The sequence below is a fragment of the Bombyx mori genome, chromosome 7 (genome assembly GCF_030269925.1).
Source record: "Bombyx mori chromosome 7, ASM3026992v2".
In the NCBI taxonomy this organism is placed as follows: Eukaryota; Metazoa; Arthropoda; class Insecta; order Lepidoptera; family Bombycidae; genus Bombyx; species Bombyx mori.
The window spans coordinates 577,130-597,951 of record NC_085113.1 but is presented as its reverse complement, the minus strand read 5'-3'; the positions used below and the strand labels follow the sequence as shown (position 1 = coordinate 597,951).

The 20,822-nt window shown below is 38.7% G+C and overlaps 1 protein-coding gene across 2 annotated transcripts in view; it reads right to left on the bottom strand.

The window, feature by feature from the left end:
• Nucleotides 1-20,822, bottom strand: part of LOC101746792 (homeobox protein Nkx-6.2) — a 79,750-nt gene that overhangs the window by 45,295 nt on the left and 13,633 nt on the right. The window contains exon 2 of one of the 2 annotated variants that reach the window (XM_012697596.4): nucleotides 7,383-7,597. In XM_012697596.4, the coding sequence (XP_012553050.1) occupies nucleotides 7,383-7,597 (215 nt within the window). The remainder of the gene's footprint in view (nucleotides 1-7,382; nucleotides 7,598-20,822) is intronic. The other variant, XM_004923260.5, reaches the window with a different exon arrangement.

Sequence of the window (20,822 nt, the reverse complement as noted above, 5' to 3'; positions counted from 1 at the left end):
TGGGCACATTACCGGTGGACCGGATAAAGAATATCTTGGTTCACTTAAATTGAAAGTGAATTAAATTTTACAAAACTTTCCGGACAATTTATTTAAATTAGTACAAAATAATTCAATTAAGGAATATAGAAAATGCACATTGTATTGCGTCCCTAACGACGTGTGTAAATACTGTACCCTCCCAATGTTAATCTTCCCTTTGGATTAATTTTATCGAATGCCAAATGAGCTATGACACCCATGTAGGGGAATTGAAAGAACCCCGCCGAATTGCATTGTTCACTTAATCTGGCACTTAATTCAAAGAATTAAAGTTGGTAATCCTTTTGCGGGGTGCGTATTTAAGTTTGCCGGGTAATTGAGCCTCGGCGTGTTGGCTTTTGAGCCCAATTTGTGAATGAAAGCATTCGTTTATGGGTAGCCTGTTTCGCTTTGTAAAGGATCGTAGAGTACGACCGATAGTAGAATGTTCGGGTTCACTAAGGACGTTTAGAGCGAAAGTACTTTGTTTCTATTGTTGCCAACGTAAGCATTATGAAGTAAGTAAGTTAGTCTAATTGTTAGTCTATTGTAAATTAGTACAACAGGTTTGTGTGCGAGTATATGTTGCGCCTTGGTTCCGCTCGTGATTATCTTCGAGTCGATCTAGTATCTTTGTTAAAGATTTCTTGATGGTTAAATATTTTTTTTTACCTATGCTGATAGCCTTGAAAGGCTATTTCAGCTTCGCCCCAACATGTAGGTGAGGTCACGGGGCTCAAACCGGAGTAATGGCTGGCCCTAGCAAGAGCAGTGTTTCGCAGAATCTACCACCGGATCGGAAACACGACCCACTGAGAAGATCCGGCGAGAAACTCAGTGGGCTGTGTCTGTGGGTTAATTCGCTCGTCTTGCCCCTCGTTGGCGGTTGTTTGCATGAGTGTACCAGGCTCACCACAAACCGGTAGAAGCGGTGATTGCTCGTAAGGCGCATAACATCGTCCCAGAGCAATGATACTGAGTGACAACCACGACCGCTCTGACAGGAGTGATATGACAAGGAAGGATATGTTCAGCCCACAATATTGGAGAAAATTCCAGATAGGTAGCGTAAAATGGAGTTTAACATTAAAATCATCAAAACAATTGTAAATTGCCAAGTCAACGTGAAAGGTCTCACAATCTGTTAGACACGAAGGGATGAGTCGAAATCTCAATTATGTAAAGCCAAAAAATAAGATTCTCAGGTGAATAAATGTTAAAACAAACATAACACTTTTCCTTGTGCTTAAAGGTGATAATGAAAACATGATTTTTTCTACGATAAAAAAAAACCAAAAAAAAAACATAAATTTCAGTAAAAATCTCAGATTGAATCCTGTACTTAAAATACGTGAGCGCTCACAATACAAATACGACTCTATGAAAGGAGTTTGCAGTTGAGTGATTCTGAAGATGTAACCTATTTATTCAATAACAGCCACCCCTAGAGAACGTTTATACGTCACAAGAGATCTGTTTAATGTTGGGGTCGAAATTGTATTACACTAAAATGTTCCGTTAACGGGAATTAGTTAGGCCGCGCATAGAGGTAGCGATTGCTGAGCGATTTTATTGTTGCTTTCCGTCGTGATTAAATATATATATATATATATTTTTTATTGTCCTTGTAGGTAGACGAGCATACGGCCCACCTAATGGTGAATAGTTACCGTCGCCCATGGACTACAGCAATGCCAGGGACAGAGCCAAGCCGCTGCCTACCGCTTAATACTCTCTACAAGCCTCGTTTGAAGAAGGACATGTCATAGCGCTCGGGAAACACCGTGGAGGGGAGCTCATTCCATAGCCGGATGGTACGTGGCAAAAAAGACCTCTGGAAACGCACTGTGGATGACCGCAGTGGCTCCAGGTAGTATGGGTTAACTCTACTCCGGTGGCGGGCGGTGCGATGGTAAAAACGAGATGCCGGTATCATCTCGAACAATTCCTCAGAGCACTCCCCATGGAACATACACTACAAAATACAGAGGGAACCGTAGTCCCTCCGCAGACCCAGAGGTTCCAAACGATACGTGAGAATGGGATTATCAACAATCCGAACGGCTCTCCTCTGTATGAAGTCAAATGGAAAAAATTAGCAAATAAGTCAGGTTTAAAAAAATTACGTGTTTAGTATTCATCGACAACTTCGTTTTTTGGAACGAAGTTCCTTATGGGACGATGCGGAGGGGTACCCTAACCGGGAAAAAACGACCGTAACGTAAGATTTTTATTATTTATGTATAATCTCCGTATGATGGCTATACAGTGTCTAATGTATAGTTTACGTGATGACGGTTATTATTATTATTCATATAAATAGCTGTTTCTTTGTATATTATTATTACATATTTTTTATAAATCATTGTGAATAAAATAAAGTTGATAACTTTGTAAAGTTGTTTTTTTATCAATAAAAAAATCATAATAAAAATGTATACCCGAATAATTATTTTCTTCATACCTCGAATAAAACTTAAAATTAATATTTTTATAGGAACTTCGTTCCTATCTGGTGTCCCACGACATTACACATCTTTTTGTGACTGTCAATGAACTTAACATTAAAATTACTGACTGTGATAAATTGTTCCCGTACTGATTGAGAGGATTACATGTTTTAATACAAAAAATGTGAGCTGTCACGGGACGCCTGGCCGATGTGAAACACCGACATTATTTTGTAAAAGTAATATGCAGAAAAGAACAGATTGTGATAGGAACTAAGTCATAATGATAAAATAAAATATTACGAAAAAAAAGTGTGTGTGTCCGCTCCGACGCACGACTGGAGTTTACTGGTTATAAATATAAATTTGTGTCAGTTGAATACAGTAAAATATGGAAGTTACGTATTCTAGTGAGAATGATCCGGGAGTTGCGGAACACGTGGATGCGGTAATTAAGTAAGTCTATATAATTCACTTTTACAATTAATATATAAGTTGTCCATTCACTGATAGAAGGAATTGTTTATATTTAATAAGCTTTATTAATAAATGATTTGTAGCGGGTTATATTCGGGTATCAACCCACTAACAGTTGATACGTTCAGGAATCGAACCCGAACGGCGTCCGGCCACAAGCAAAACGATGTCGGTAAATTAAACGAAACAATACGAGAAATAGTTCTATATTACGACAACACGATACACTACAGATTATTAACAAATTAACGAGACACAAAACAAACGACTAACAAATATATGAAAATACAATAATGAGAGAAACGCGCGATCAGTACGAGGCTTTGTGGCGGACTGCCGGCGCAGCAGCCCGGCGTCACCTGCGATAACGCGGCCGCGCGTTGGCTCCTGATTGGCGCGCGCACGCATCACCTGGCCAATCAGGCGCATAACGCATTTCGTGTGACATGCTATACTCTCTAGTACGATTTTGGTCCCCATAATTTTCATACCCCGGGCCTATATATGTAAATCGATTCTTAAGGAGTAAACTCCAAAAATAATTTGTTTTCAAGTAAAACACAGGTTATGTGTACTGTAGTAAACAACACTGTATACACTACAGAGTATACACTATAGGTATCCGAGCTCAGTGTAGCGAGAGAGATGGCTTAACGCCGGATCGAGTGGGAGAGAATCGCACAGTCGATTGCGCATGGCGACGCGTCGCCACGGCATGCGTCGCCACGCCAGAAATCGGTTTTACGTGCGGCTATATTTACGTGCGGATATTTCACATCAAAAGCGAGCAATTTCGTTGTGTCCCACTGTACAGCGAGCCAAAAATCACACACGACAGAATGTCGAGCGATACGCGCAAATGAAGCGTACGAAATGTTATTAATGGACGCAAAATATCGGCTGACAGTTGAACGACTTGTATTTGTGACTTCGTAAATATGAAGCGTCAGCAGTTCGGGATAACCGTAAAATTGTTACGAAAGAAATGCACACGCTTATATTTCTATACTTAACTAGCGACCCGCCCTCGCTTCGCTTCGGAAACTGTAATTTATTATTGATTTCTCCACTATTTAATGGATGTTATTATACCTTTCTCTTCAATCACTCTATCTATTAAAAAACCCGCAACAAAATCCGTTGCGTAGTTTTAAAGATTTAAGCATACATGGGACAGACAGATATAGGGACAGAGAAAGCGACTTTGCTTTATACTATGTAGTTATGATGTATGCAGACGGGGTAGTTAAGGATAAACAGGACGTATTTGATAAGAATATAATGAAACTAGCTTTTGCCCACGACGCCGTCCACGTGGAATAGTTACTTTGGCATAACGCTAAATTTTACCCCCCACTTCATTTACGTAGAAAATGAAAATATTTTTGAATCAGAGAATGTTAATGAGCTATTTAAAACCCTATTTTGAAACATTCTTTATTGGTGCTCCACTTGTATTGGCCTTACCGTGATGTTATATAGCCTATAGACTTCCTCGATAAATGGGTTATCTAACACTGAGGTTGGTAGGTTATCTATCTAACTAAGATTTTTTTAAATCGGACCTGTAGTTCCTGAGATTAGCGCGTTCAAACAAACAAACTCTTCAGCTTTATAATATTATAGTATAGATAAACAAAAGAAAAAATATCCTAATGGGAGCACGAATGGCACGTATATGCCGAGTATGCACCACAAAATTTTCTTCCTATTTCTGCCGCGAAAGGATATTGAATTCCGGTTTAAAGGGCGCCACAGCAGCAGGATAGTACCTCGATTACTTGATAAAGGTACTCATAAGCTATTATTTCGAAAAATTTCATCACAAATCAGGCTTTATCTAAACTTCTTATCATCGCAAATAAAGCATACACTTTCACTGGTGGTAGGCTCTTATGAGTCCGCACGGGTAGGTACCACCACCCCGCCTATTTCTGCCGTGAAGCAGTAATGCGTTTCGGCTTGAAGGGTGGGGCAGCCGTTGTAACTATACTGAGACCTTAGAACTTATATCTCAAGGTGGTTGACGCATTTACGTTGTAGATGTCTATGGGCTTCAGTGACCACTTAATATGGTCTGTGAGCTCGTCCACCCATCTAAGCAATAAAAAAAATACAACTATTGATGTACTAAATTCGCAAAAAATTCAATCTTTAAATCCATCTAACGGCGTGACCGCAGTCAGGGCGGCGTCGCGGGCGTCCCCCACGGACCCTCGCCCGCGCCCTCCGTCGACTTATCCCTCTAATTAGTACGCTATGACAGTGGGCCCTTTTCGCTTATTTTATGTGTTTAGTTTAATTGAAAAATCGTATAACGTGTTTAGCTGTATCAGTAGTCGTTTTAATAGGGAGCGCCGGATTGATTGCTGCGCTTTCAGAAGCATAAAGTCGTATATTATGTGTGACATTCGTAATATCGTGCCCTGTTTTCTTGCCTCTTTAGAATTTTCTATTAATAAATTTTGTATGTAATTATTTGTAATTGTAGATCTTGTGGTTAGTAAATTGAAATTAAAATTCGTCGTTGTCTAAAGGATAAGACGTCTGGTGAATTTGTATCTAGCGATGCATCGGTGTTCGAATCCCGCAGGCGAGTACCAATTTTCCTAATGAAATACGTACCTAACAATTGCTTACGGTTGACTTCCACGGTGAAGGAATGGCATCGTGTAATAAAAATCAAAACCCGCAAAAATAAAACTCTCCAACTCTTTAGACTTTTCTAAATACACTTTGTATGCATTATTCAGTAATGGTAGATCTTATGGTTAGTAAATTGACATTAAAATTCTCATTTGAAATTCTTATTTTAATGTTTATATTAATATTATCAATATTGTCGTCCATAATTATTATAAAATATTTTTCGTGTATCTCAGGAATGTGGACAAGATAGGACTATTATAACAAATTACATTATTATTTTAGCTTATAGCTTTAGTTTATATTAATTTTATTGTTAAGGCTCCATTGTTTTGTATTTTAGACGTTGAATACACTTAATTTTATTATAGGTACCTAAAAGTCCGGATATAGTGTGGAGGTTCCATTGTAATAATACTTTATTTAGTTAGTTAGTTAGTTAGTACTAAAACTAGTAGTGATCAAGACTAGTCAACTTAACGTAACTGATGAATTATTCTCATTTAGTTTTATATTTTTTTATATTTGAAAGTTAAATATAATTTTTCAGATTCTTATTTCATATTCATATTCATATTCATATTTCTTTCTGTCTTTCTTTCATAAACTGATTTACCACAATAGATTTTTATTCAGACAAAAAAACTCTTTAATCATCAACCAAACTTAAGTTTGAAAACCGATGCTCAAATGGAAATCTAAACTCATATTAAAGGCTTAAAATAATAACGGTTAATGCACAAGTTTAAAAGAGTTTTTTTATATAAATTTCGTAAATTAGTTTACCGCGTAACGCCACAAGAACCGAAACCTTATCGAAGCAATCAACGGAATGAATGCCTCACACAATGTACTAGAAAACGTTATAATGAAACAGGAGTGAGTCGATGCGTCCACATGTCGCTTTTAATCCTTCGTAATAGACAGCGTTTGATTCGACCGACTAAGTGATTGACTTTTCAATTTATATAATCGGATTACGCAGTACTATTGTAATGTATTGGCTCTTTTAGCTCACGCGGACGGCGGGGTCATACGCGACTCCAATTTAAGAAGTTCACGAGCGCAGAACGGTGCTAGGCTTCCAGAACGTGACCGGTGAGGATGTATAGGTCCACGGACACCTGCTTCTGGCGACTATCGGAACCAACAGGCATCGACAACCTAAATGTCGACCTGATACATGAGTTATAAGTTTTTTTTTATGATTGGAGGATTACTGGTGGCCCGGTGGCATTTCCAGCTTCACCAGGACAGGTGGGCAAGCAAAAGCTCATCCAGAAGGGGTGGGATTTGCTAACAACTGCCCGAGCGCCTTTGAAAGGGACCTAACAACTCAAGAGCAATTGCTTCGCGAATTAATTTACTACCGGATCGGAATCGCGTGCCGCTGAGAAGATCCGGCGAGAAACTCAGCGGGCTGATGCATGGGTTAGGTTGCATGTCGACCTCTTTGTCGCGTTCGACGAGTACGGTTTCCGGGGTTCCTAAACCTGCTCCTAGTGTTACCTGCTGAAGGCGCCCAATGCAAAGGTGAAGTTTTACAACTTCTATAGCACATCGCTCCCCACCCATCAAACCGAAACGCATTACTGCTTCACGGCAGAAATAGGCAGGGTGGTGGTACCCACCCGTGCGGATTCAAAAGATTTCCCAGTAAAACTTGAAACATTAAATATAATTATAACAACAAAGGCAGATTAAGCGATTCTTCCTGTTACATCAATGCCTCGCGAGAACCGACCGATACACCACCTGTAAGTATGTATGTACATATGAGAGCCTTACCTTAACCTGTGACTCCGTCATGCCCAGCGCGTACGCCAGCTTCGCTCGCTCGGGGCCCGCGAGGTACTTGGTCTGTTCGAAGGTCTTCTCCAGCGCGAATATCTGCTGTCCGCTGAAGGTGGGTCTGGTGTGTTTTTTTTTGCCGTCCTTATCCATCCCGCCGGACTGCACCGCGCATGCGCTGAGCGCGCCGTTGCTCACTGCGAACGAGAATCCTATTGTACTTTTAAAGACTTGTAGCTTTTTACACAATTTAGTGACATTATTCGCGTTTTTTAATCGTCAAGAGTTTTTTTTTGCTATTAAGGGGAGGTTTCATAGCTATTTGATGTCTAAAATACAAATAATTTAAAACCATCTAAGATTAGAATGTAAAGACAAATGCTGATATATGGTTACTAATGGTAGGACCTGTTGTAAGTACGCGCGGGTAGGTACCACCGCACTGCCTATTTCTGCCGTGAAGCAGTAATGCGTTTCGGTTTGAAGGGTGGGGCAGCCGTTGTAACTATACTGAGATCTTAGAACTTATATCCCAAGGTGGGCGGCGCATTTACGTTGTGGATGTCTATGGGCTCCAGTAACCCCTTAACACCAGAAGGGCTGTGGGCTCGTCCACCCATCTAAGCAATAAATATGCTATTCAGAATCACCAAAGAGTATTTATTTGGCATACTACGTACATACCCTAATACGCTCACACGCTTAAATACATATATAGTATGTAATGATACTGGGACGAATTTTAGGAACCTTAAAAACGAAATTAACTTCCCAAAATGAATATGAATATTTAAATTTAAATCATGTCATTACAGTGAAATACAGAAAAAATCGTTTAATATATCTAAGTCTGATCCGCTAATTCAGAGATGGGAAGTCATATACCAAATCTTCAGTTCCTCATCAGTATAGATAGATTATTGTAACGTGACTTCGTGAGACATCAAGCTTTGTCAAAACATGAATCGGCTCGTCAGTCAGCTTTGGTTCGTTCTGAAGACTTTTTTAAAATTTTCCTCGACTTATTTTCTTTTACAAAATAAAACCTTTCTACTATGCACAGTAATAAACTTAAGAGATCATTTATTTTACAAAGGTTTTTGAGGCAGTCCTTTTGATGCCAAGAGAGCGAACCTCATTGACGCTTCAACGTGGAATATTCATCTGGACACATAAGGATATAGTCAAATCTATAATAGGGTTAGCTTATTTATTTATCTATTTATTTGGGAAACAAACAGTACAATACAAACATATAATATTTAAATCCATAATCAAAATCACATATAAGTAGAGAGTGAACAAGAACAGAAATTTAGAAATTTAAATTACAAAAAAACAAAAGCAACACAATACGCACATATTATTTTATACATCAACTATACTACATATCGGGCTAAATCACCTTATAAAAGTTTTAAAATAGCTTTTCTATATGTTACAAGTGACAAGCAAAAGATGTCAGCATTAGAGAACTTATGTTTATAGATTGTCTGGTTGTAGTGTTGACCGGGGAACCCCCCTACTCTGACCGGGTTCTTACTCCGGACGGAGATCGGACGTCGGGTGTAAGTGTGCAGGGGAGTCGCTTAGTGCGGTAGGTCACTAAAATTCCTTGGGCCCGCGATCTGCTCCCAACACCTGCAGATCGTCAAGTCCCACATACCCCGCGCGCCCCCTAGATGCGGAGACCTCGTAGGAGGTTAATCCACGGCCCGAAAAAGCAAACGAAAGCATTTACACCTGCTTACAAACAGGCTGTCACACTTACACGCTCTCGTGACCAGACGTACACGCCGCGTACAGGAGACTTTACTTTTTAAAACTTGCACGGAAATAGAATGTTTGCCAACCCTGTCTTAGATGATCGCGGAAACATTATTACACACCCCTCCCGCCGGTCCCCCGAGACGGCTTATGGATAGCGCTCTGTCATTGAAACATTCAGAATGAAATTCGTATCATGTTTTACTGTTGTAAATTTACAACTCACCTACGTGGTAAGTGGTTACCATAGCACCGAAAATTCTATGAGGCACAACCCGATTTCTACCTTCCATAAAACAAGTACCCTAAGTTTGAAGTTACTATTTAGTTATTTTAATAATGTTGCGTATAATCGAAGTGATCGTGGTCTAAAAAATAAGACATCCAGTGCATTCGTGTTTAGCGATTCGCCGGTGTTTGAATCTCAGACGGGTCCAAATTTTTCTACTGAAATACGTACTCAATAATTGTTCGCGATTGACTTCCACGGTGAAGGAATAACATCGTGTAATAAAAATGAAACCCGCAGAATTATAATTTGCGTAGTTACTGGTGGTAGGATCTCTTGTCAGTCCGCACGGGTAGGTACCACCACCCTGCCTATTTCTGCCGTGAAGCAGTAATGCGTTTCGGTTTGAAGGGTGGGGCAGCCGTTGTAACTATACTGAGACCTTAGAACTTATATCTCAAGGTGGGTGGCGCATTTACGTTGTAAATGTCTATGGGCTCCAGTAACCACTTAACACCAGATGGGCTGTGAGCTCGTCCACCAATCTAAGCAATAAAAAAAAACCTGAATTGCAATTTCGATAGTGCAGAACCTTATGTCGTTTAAATATGTAGTGTAGCTTACTATCGTGCCTACGGAAAAAAAAAAAAAAAAAAAAAAAAAAAAAAACTTTTAAGGGGTTTGAGGCCTCGGTGAGTATAAAATAAAGCAAACAAAAACGATCTTAAACACCTTTGACGTATTTTTGTGATAATCTCGAGTTGAAAGAAGGATTAGATTGGATACATTGAGATGGGTTTGTGTGAGACTGTGAAAGTGGCGATGTTAATGCAAAGGAGTTTAAGGGAAAAATATTCAATGCGAATGCAGAATTAGATGGTGGAGAAATTTTTATCTTGTGTACCTCTATGGTGCAATGTTTTCGTTTGAAGAACAATCGTTATCCTAAAGCAATTGAGATCTTGGCCTTTTTATCCCAAGGTTCAGTTTGTGGTTTCGGATAAAGGATTAAGAGTGCTTAAGGTCAGTAAACCTATATTTTATTTACACAAAAAAAAAAACTAGATAAAATAGTTGAAAATTGTAATATGTGTTCATATTTATTAACAAAAAAGGTCAAAGGTCATTTATTTACGTACATAAATATTAATGTTATCCATTACGAAAGGTGGCTTATTTACGAGCCGTTTATACATAAACATATTGTCTTGTGAGAATATATGTGCACTGAATGTATTAGCATTGAAGATTTGTAGGTTTATTTTTCGTAACAAATATAAATTGAATGTGATTATGCAAAGAAAACCTAGTTTTTTTTTATTGAATATATTTAAAGTTAAAAAGTTTAAAGTTTGTGCCTGGATTATTATTGCATTATACTACGGTTTTCAGTACATGTTTACAAAATAGTTTTGTTGGATGACATCTTAGAAGACGCTCAGAAAAAAAAACATGATTAAAAATGTGATGGTCCTAGTAGAACCTTGAATGCCTTTTCAATCTTTTGTAGGCAGCGGCTTGGCTCTGCCCCTGGCATTGCTGAAGTCCATGGGCGACGGTAACCACTCACCATCAGGTGGGCCGTCTGCCTACAAAAGCAATAAAAAAAAAAAAAAACTCTGCCGTCATGGGTACCTTGACTGTTCTATGTTATTATGAAACTTAGCGATAGTCTCTTGGCTGCATCCCTGGCATACCTACTGTCTATGAGCCACGGCAATCGCTCAACACCAGGTGGGCGATACGCCAGTCTGGCATCGAAAGCGATAAAAAATACTAATATAAAACGGATGGATTTTGTAGTGCGGAGCCTAAAAGCATTCTTTTTAGATATCTAGTGTTGAACCGAGGAAAATCCAATAACGAGATATTCCCATATAAAGACACCTCTAGCGGTAGGCAGCGGCTTGGCTCTGCCCCTGGCATTGCTGAAGTCCATGGGCGACGGTAACCACTCACCATCAGGTGAGCCGTATACCCGTCTGCCTACAAAGGCAATAAAAAAAAACCTCTATCTCATGGCTACTCTTAGTGGTACACAATCATACTCTCCCGTATATTATTATCGCATGATATACGATATTCGATATTAATCTAAAGTTCCAACCCTAACAGCGTAATGTAGCAATGCACCACCCCGCGTTCGGGCACTACAAAACAATAACGGTTGATTGCATAATGCATGACGCGGTCCACAGCGCCGAGACGCAAAAACTGAAATTCGTAGTCGCAGACGGACGGTTTTTAGGCGCACATTGGGCGTGGCTCCGTATATACATACATACCAGTATAAGGTTCATATGCTCTCAGTAAGTTTGAGAAATTTCTAGTATCTGTTTTGAACTAGCCGATCGAACCTGACTTTAACATTAATAGGCAAATGATCTTACAGTTCACTTGATATGAAGTGCTTTCTATTATAGTGTCATCAAACTCTGAAAGAACCGAAATATATGAATGAAGTTTCGAAATTCAGAAGTACCACTTCAAGGATCATTAAACATACATAATATATCTTAGAAAATAAGATGAGTCTCTTGCTGGGCTGACTAATGTTGTTTATCGAAGCTGAGCGAAAAGATTGATGAATTGCATAAGCGATTACCAAAATAAGCTGATGCTTGCTATGTATGCTATCAAATGTCGTGAGTCTGTTCATACACTACCAGAAGGTATTGCTATACGGTGTGTGCTATACTAGACTAGATCTTGGCTGCAGAAGAAGTTTTTTTTTTTTTTTTTATTGCTTAGATGGTTGGACGAGGTCACAGCCCACCTGGTGTTAAGTGGTTACTGGAGCCCATAGACATCTATAACGTAAATGCGCCACCCATATAGTTACAACGGCTGCCCCGCCCTTCAAACCGAAACGCATTACTGCTTCACGGCAGAAATAGGCAGGGGGCGGTGGTACCTACCCGCGCGGACTCACAAGAGGTCCTACCACCAGTACAGTACTACTTTTAAAGTATTCGTCGAAAAAGCATTGTTATAAGCGTAATGCAATAAACTGAAGTTAACGAATTTACTATAATAAAGATCTGCAAAGTATTGTATAAAGGAATATTACTCTATAATTTTTACATTCAATGTGCTAATATGTTTTTTCTGAGCGCTGTACTAAACATTGATGTATTTTCTATAGCATTTTATTTTCTTACTGGCGGTAGGGCCTCTTGTGAGCCCGCACGAGTAGATAACACCACCCTGCCTATTTCTGCCGTGAAGCAGTAATGTGCTTCGGTTTGAAGGGTGGAGCAGCCGTTGTAACTATACTGAGACCTTAGAACTTATATCTCAAAGTGGGTGGCGCATTTACGTTGTGTATGGGTTCCAGTAACCACTTAAAACAAGGTGGGCTGTGAGCTCGTCCACCCATCTAAGTAATAAAAAAAACATCTTTAATTTTACCAAAACTAATGATGATCATTTGAAAAAGCCCTTTAAAAATCAAACTTTGAATAAAACATCAACAAAATTTCAACACAAGAAAATTAGAACGAAGCCCACCCCATTACGCACACACTCGAAAACAATAACCCGTGCAAAATCTCGCGGAATCTGTGCACTTTTAGCGCGGTGGTCGCCCGCCCGACCGCATCGCGCCATCCCACCCCACACCGTCCCGCCCCATCCCATCCCATCTGTATCTCAATTTGTAGGGAACTAACGAGGAGAGAACTGCCGGCTGCGTTAACGTGAGGCCTTCTTGGGACGCATTTATGTTTGGGTTAAAACGTGGATTATGTGTTTAGGGTTGATAAAATTTTAAAGCATTTTATAGGAGTTTGACTCTTATCTAATTACATCAGAGAATATTTTGGTATAGCGACGTTTTTGAGATTAATACATTATTGCATTATTCAATGGACTTACTTAATCGATTTAATTGGGCAGCTGATAGAGATTTCTTGTAGGCGGCGGTGGATTTTACAGAATAAAATACATAATAAAATTAGAGAATGATAATCTGATTTTATGAAAAGTATTTGACAAGTAAATTAATGCTCATTTTGTTTTTTTGAAAACGTAGCGTTACGTGCTATAAGAATACAACTATAATCTGACGATCCAAGAAGAAACCCGATATCACCATGAATCGCATTACGACAATGTTAAGATAATCTTGTATTATTAATATTATAGTAAGCTAATTTTGTATTGTTTAATATATGTACAACACAAGCTCTGAACGACAATCGTCCGTCTGTCCGGTACAACCGGTTGAACATCTCTCTTTTTCTTTTATTATACATATAATAGGTAAGTACCTAATATAATACACTCGCACGTATGTGTATACGTATGTAATACATATGTAGGTTATTTCTTGTTTTTTTTCGCAAAAAAACCTCATTAATAGTTATTTTTCTTATGGTAAATATGTGATATTAATTTAAAAATGTATAATAATTACAAAAACATTTGTTTTAATAAATATCGATCTACAAAATTACATAAAATGTAGTTTGGTGAAATCAAGATGGAAACGTATAAATTCAATATGAAATTGTAAGATAACAATTAACAATTTCCAGGGGATTTCAATGTATAAAGGACTCATTGAACAGAATGACTAGTGCGGTTTGCAATTAAAGTTTTTATGTTTCAGAGCTCGAGATTATATTTAAGGTTGAATTGAACTATCATATCTCTTCCCTTGTGTGATATAAATGGCGATTAGGAGACTCAAAGAAAAACGAGCAGCAGCCTTCTTTGAATATTGCTGGTGGTAGAGCACATTGTGACCTGCACGAATAGCATTAGTAGTTAGTTACCACTTAACACTAGTAAGGCTGTAACCTCGTCGACTCAACTATCCTTATTTTGTCTATCTGCTGGTAGCGTAAGAGACTATTTCAACAACGCCCGGACAGCTAGATAGCTGACGGGCTCAACCTGAGAGAATTTGCTAACACTAGCCCTAGCAAGAGCAATGCTTCGCAGAATCTACCACCGGCAACTAGGTAGAGCAAAAATAAACAATGTTTCAGAAATCGTTTCAAAAAATTAAGTAGTCGTCGTGGCCTAACGGATAAGACGTCCGGTGTATTCGTGTTGAAGCGATGCACCGGTGTTCGAATCCCGCAGGCAGGTACCAATTTTTCTAATGAAATACGTACTCAACAAATGTTCACGATTGACTTCCACGGTGAAGGAATAACATCGTGTAATAAAAATGAAACCCGCAAAATTATAATTTGCGTAATTACTGATGGTAGGACCTCTTGTGAGTCCGCGCGGGTGGGTACCACCACCTTGCCTATTTCTGCCGTCAATCAGTAATACGGTTTGAAGGGTGGAGCAGCCGTAGTAACTATACTTGAGACCTTAGAACTTGTATCTCAAGGTGGGTGGCGCATTTACGTTGTGGATGTCTATGGGCTCCAGTAACCACTCAGAACTAGGTAGGCTGTGAGCTCATCTACCCATCTAAGCAATAAAAAAAATTACAACAAAGCCTGGGATTCAACAATAGATTAAACTTAGTATGATGTCACATTTTGTACTGCCTTGTTTAATTCATGTACGTTAGTCAAACCAACAAACAAACAACTACACAAATTAAATCATAGAAATGCTTTACAATGTACCTAAGAGACTGAGTTCTCAGGAATTGTTCGAGATGATACCGGCATCTATTTTTTACCATCGCACCGCCCGCCACCGGAGTAGAGTTCATCCATACTACCTGGAGCCACTGCGGTCATCCACAGTGCGTTTCCAGAGATCTTTTTTGCCACGTACCATCCAACTATGGAAGGAGCTCCCCTCCACGGTGTTTCCCGAGCGCTATGACATGTCCTTCTTCAAACGAGGCTTGTGGAGAGTATTAAGCGGTAGGCAGCGGCTTGGCTCTGCCCCTGGCATAGCTGAAGTCCATGGGCGACGGTAACCACTCACCATCAGGTGGGCCGTATGCTCATCTGCCTACAAGGGAAATAAAAAAAAAAAGACTGACAAAGTGTTATAGTGTTCAAAACACACAAAAAACAATTGAAACAGCCAACATAACGTCACTTACTAGAGAACCCTCAAACCCCTGCGTTCTTACGACCACTGTCACGTCCTGCTAATTCGTACAACGCCGAGCACGTGAAACAAGAGAAATCTGTACACTATCATCTCTAAATAAATCGCTCTCTCATTTCGCCCCCTACGCCCCCACGCGGGGGGACGGTGGGGGGACCGATGCGGCAAAACACAAAGTCAGCGTGTACATTTTAATTGTTACGGGATTCTTAAGTGTACTTATGAGTTGGAGGAGTGTGTGACAAAGTTTCTTTATGTGTCTAGCGATAGAGAAGTTTGCTTTTATGTTGTTGTGTATTGTTTAGTGGCTTACGTATTTTTAGAAGAGGGGTTAAAATTAGAAGGGTTTATTTTATATTTAATATATATGCTTTCTAAGAACTGTTTATGTAGTGCTTAAAACTTACAGTTTAAGTTAAGTTATCTTATAGTTCTAAATTGAAATGAATTACTTATATAACATTAAGTGGAACCTAAAAAAATCCTAAATCTATATATATATAAATGAATTGCTGTTCGTTGGTCTCGCTAAAACTCGAGAGCGGCTGAACCGATTTGGCTAATTTTGGTCTTGAATTATTTGTGGAAGTCCAGAGAAGGTTCAAAAGGTAGATAAATGCTCGGAATTAAATAAAAATAACAATTTTTTTCTTTGATGTGTCCCCTATCGGACGGATTCCTTTTATTTGTTTTAAGTTTATTTTATACAAAAGTTTAGGTTTTTTATTTATCGATTGAGGCACTACGAAGTCTGCCGGATCAGCTAGTTAACATTAAAACACGTTGAATATGCCTCAGAATAATAATACGATCCATAGTATTAATAAAGATACTATAAGTATATCATGAGCGTTAATGAAATCAATGATGAAATATGTAAGTAGATATCGCGTTTATTGTTTATTTTATTCACAGAAGGTCCTCTCAGAGGGAATGAAACGTTTATGCCACTTGTTCTATGCTACTTATTAACGAAGCTGTAATATTTTAGAGATGGTTTTATATTTTCATATTATTTATTGTTTTGATGGGGAAATTTTATTGAGCTCGTGACCCACCTGTTATTTAGTAGCTACCGAAGTCCATGGGCATCATAATGTGATTGCTGTCAAATATCTATTATTCAAATTAGAACGCATGACGGTTCCAAAAAATAGAGTTTCTCAAAGAAGGTTGAATGTTTATGACTAAATTTCCAAATTATTAGAATATTTGATATGTTGCATACTGAAAAATAATGATCAGTTTGATAATTGATATAAAATAATTATAGTGCAAACTAAGAACGAATTGACGGACCCACATAGATTTGTGTAAAAAATAAACTAAAAATTGTATCGCGGATAGACTTGTAGGAACAAAATAAATCGATTATTTCAATTTAAATACAGACAGGACATAACTTGATCATTTTTTTATACAAAACTTGCCAATAGGAAAGAGCTTCATATGCGAAACGCGTACTAACCTATCTTAAACAAACTTCAGAGATTCAATATTCAAAAGATAGATACGGTATCGTTGTTGTCGCAACATGTCGCCGTGTGTGCCTAACACGCTCCACACCTGATCTGTGATAACATCACACACTAAGGTACGACTGTATGCTGGGTGTACACGTTTTTATATCTCTTGATGAGTGAACGTGCTCAATACCCATCTAGTGTTAATGGTGGCCAAAAGTAATGTAGCCTTACACCTTGACAATTTTTATTGCGTAGATGGAAGAGCGAGCCCACAGCCAACCCGATGTTAAGTTGTTACTAGAGCCCATAGACATCTACAACGTAAATGCCGTCACCCACCTTGAGATATAAGTTCTAAGGTCTCAGTATAGTTACAATGGCTGCCCCACCCCTCAAACCGAAACGCATTACTGCTTCACGGTAGAAATAGGCAGGGTAGTGCTACATACTCGTGCGGACACACAAGACGCTGTACCGCCAGTGATTACGCAAATTATAATTTTGCGGGTTTGATTTTAATTACACGATGCTATTCCTTAATCGTGGAGGTAAATCGTGAATATTTGATAAGTACGTATTTAGAAAAATTGGTACCCGCCACCGGGATTTAACACCGGTGCACCGCTACATACAAATGCACTGTCTTATCCTTTAGGCTGTAACGACTACTCCTGTAGATGCAGTAATTTTTTTTCAAAACACCCGTACAAGAGAGTGAACTAATAAAAACGTATAGAAAATAAGAATGTAGTGAATGTAGCCCAGCCCTTAATATATGCGTTATCTAGGAACAGGTGTTTCGCGTGTCGACTCCGCATCGCGACGCCTCATTACGCGCGCCGCGCCGCTCCAACACCGATATGTTTTATTGAATATTATTACGCGAGTACATATATCGCGTTGTGACCGAGCGGTGACTTGCGCGCTTTTCTACTACATGATCTTGGTTTTGAAATAGCAAAAAAAAAACACGTGTGGCACTCGGGGACTGCCGCGGTAAAGCATTTTTTATCAACTTATGCAGTTATAATTAGACAAAAATAATTTAATATAAAAAAAAAATAGTACCACGCTATATTTATAAACATTAACAAAAGCAAAACTGTGCCCTTCACACTCATAAGCTAGACCGTGCGAGAGAGAGATGGGCAGACTTTTCATGATGCGCATGCAGTGCGACGTCACGCCACGCGCTTATTCACAAACACTACACAAGCGCAACGTGTGAATGTGTCGAACGCGAGCTACGTGGTAGGCGGAGTGTGGGTGTTAGGTTTTATTTTCGTTATGGAAATTTTTGATTCGGTTATCGCGCTCAAAGTCCGCGATAAAAGCTATGCAATAGCTTAAAAATATTTCAATTTTGGTGAAAATGAAATGTACATACATACGATGTACCTATCCGTTATATTATGTAAAGTGGATAGCGGACAACGGGTTCAAAGAACGACTAAAAACAAATCTTTAACACGTTTTATCATTTTGTGTTCTCTAGAGGCAGACGAGTTCATGGCTCACCTGGTATTAAGTGGGTACTAGAGCCCATAGATATTACTAAGTGAATTCCGCTACCCAAAATTAACACATGAGGTCTTAATTTAATAACCTTACATACATGACATATTGTTTTCTACCGTTCAAAAAAGGCCCTGTATCTAACGTGTCGTATTAGTGGTGGGTGCTGTCCATGCACCGTGCTCTCCTGATCTGCAGTGGAGTTTTTTTTTTATATTGTCAAGAAGAAGATTTTGAAACTTATCAGCTGCAAGACAGCCACTGCTCAAAACAAGCCTCAACTCTACTATTATTTATTTATAGTAACAGAGTTGAAGCTATTATTATTTGTTTATCTCTATTAGCGTATATCAGATAGACCATAATAAATAAATGTATTTTTTTAGATCATACCGTAACATTATATTTAATTACAGTTTCATAGTACTTACAAGTATAAACAGTAACAGTATTACAAAGAAGTGTACAACACTAGACCCGGATTGTACAACACTAAACTCTCAAAACTGTTCGACAAGACCACGGAATAAGATTGCTTGATGTTCTTAGCCGACTTCAAAAAGAAATAAGTTTTTCAATTCGACCTTTCTTATGTATTCTTAGAACTTAATTAGGAGCTATTCTTAATAATGAATATTTAATTATTTTGTTGAAGACAGATTTTCTCTTAAAATTATTTCATTAACTCAATCAGAATTATTTCTTTATCTACATTTTTATTCGAAATTAAACATTACGTAGCATCTCTGTAGCGTGGCTACGCGCCTCGTAGAGGTGCCGTAGACGGTAGTCCGTAGCCTTTTAATCGGATGTACCTAACTGTAGCAATTAAAATTAACATGATCTGAATTGTATCTTCATAAAATTTAAGTGAGACAAACTGCATATTCTCGCAGGGTTAATAATATACATACTAAATAACTGCGTTTTAGTAAAACTTGGGTTTTACATATCAATTTACACATGCATAAATCTGTCCTCGAGCAACTTCGCATAGAAACGAGACTATCTACGATTTGCTACCAGAAGGTTCTTGGTTACTTTGGTCACATTGCTCGGCGGCCACCAGACAACCTTGAAAAATTGACTGTGGTGGGTAAGGAAGGTAGAAGGGAAAAGACCCGCCGGCCGGCCACCAAACCGTTGGTCAGATCAGATAACTGCGCTCACTGGACTCTCTGTTGCGAACGCCCTGAGAGAAGCCGAAAACCGAAGGAAATGGAAGCTGATGGTACAAAGAGCCACGAAGGGCTTTCAGGGATACGACCTTCAGCAATCAAGTATGCGCGACTAAGAAGAAGACTGGCATTTAGATCGATAAAATTTATTGCAGTAGTTTACTGGTTCTAATCGACAAGCCGCATGTTAAGTGCACACGTGCCTAAGTTTGAAAGTATATAAAATATATACCTACCATATATGTATAGTCAAATCATACAAACAAATAAAACGAAAATAGAACAACAAAAGACAGTTATCAAAACGGCAAATTTCGAGTGAACAAAATTTCAAAAGCCCGCTCCTCCCTCCGCTCCGGTCCCGGAAACATGAACAATTAAAACATTCTCATTTCGCTACTCCTATTATATTTTGGTCGTCATAAACTGGGCTACAATCTCGAGCCTAATGAAATTAAATTAAGAATAACATAATTCCGACGCGAACCGCACGCGCCCCCACAACGCCCCCCAACCCACCCCGACGCCCCCCAACACCCCGCCTTTGTTTTTCGCGATGAGGTGTCGGTCGGGTTGTCAATGTGTTTTATTTTTGTCTCTGTATCACAAAATGGAGATGTCTGTGCATTATTTTTGATTCTTTCACTTTTATATTTAAACTTATCCTGTTGATACTCGGAATATTTGGTTGAAATGTTCAGCTTAATTCAATATTATACGAAAATGACTTTAAAAAAATATATATTTCTAATGACTAAAGAGGTGCTTTGTGTTTAAAAAAAATCACAATCTGGGGAAATGGGATATTACATAATGCTATATCAAATTATTTTAAAATCAGCATGTATTCAGCTATAAGCACAGATCGGCTTCATTAGATTTGAACTATTTCCACTGACTATAATAAATACTCGTAAGTTTATTAGACAGATTTATATGAATCAGCTTGCACTGTTATTAAATGATCTTATTTCTTCGCCGTGGGAGTGGTTAGAGTACTTGTTTAGAGTACGTATTTGCTTATAAAATTGGTACCTGCATGTGGGATTTACATCCAGGCATAGTCTTATGCGACTGTCAATCCTCTTACCTGTTTTAATGGTAGGACTTTTAGCTTTTGGCAAGGCGATAATGTATGAAGTGGTCGTGGCCTAAAGGATAAGACTATACTATACACAAGGATAAGATACTATTTTTTCTAAAGAAAAACCTACGTATTTAACAAATGTTCACGATTGGCTTCCACGGT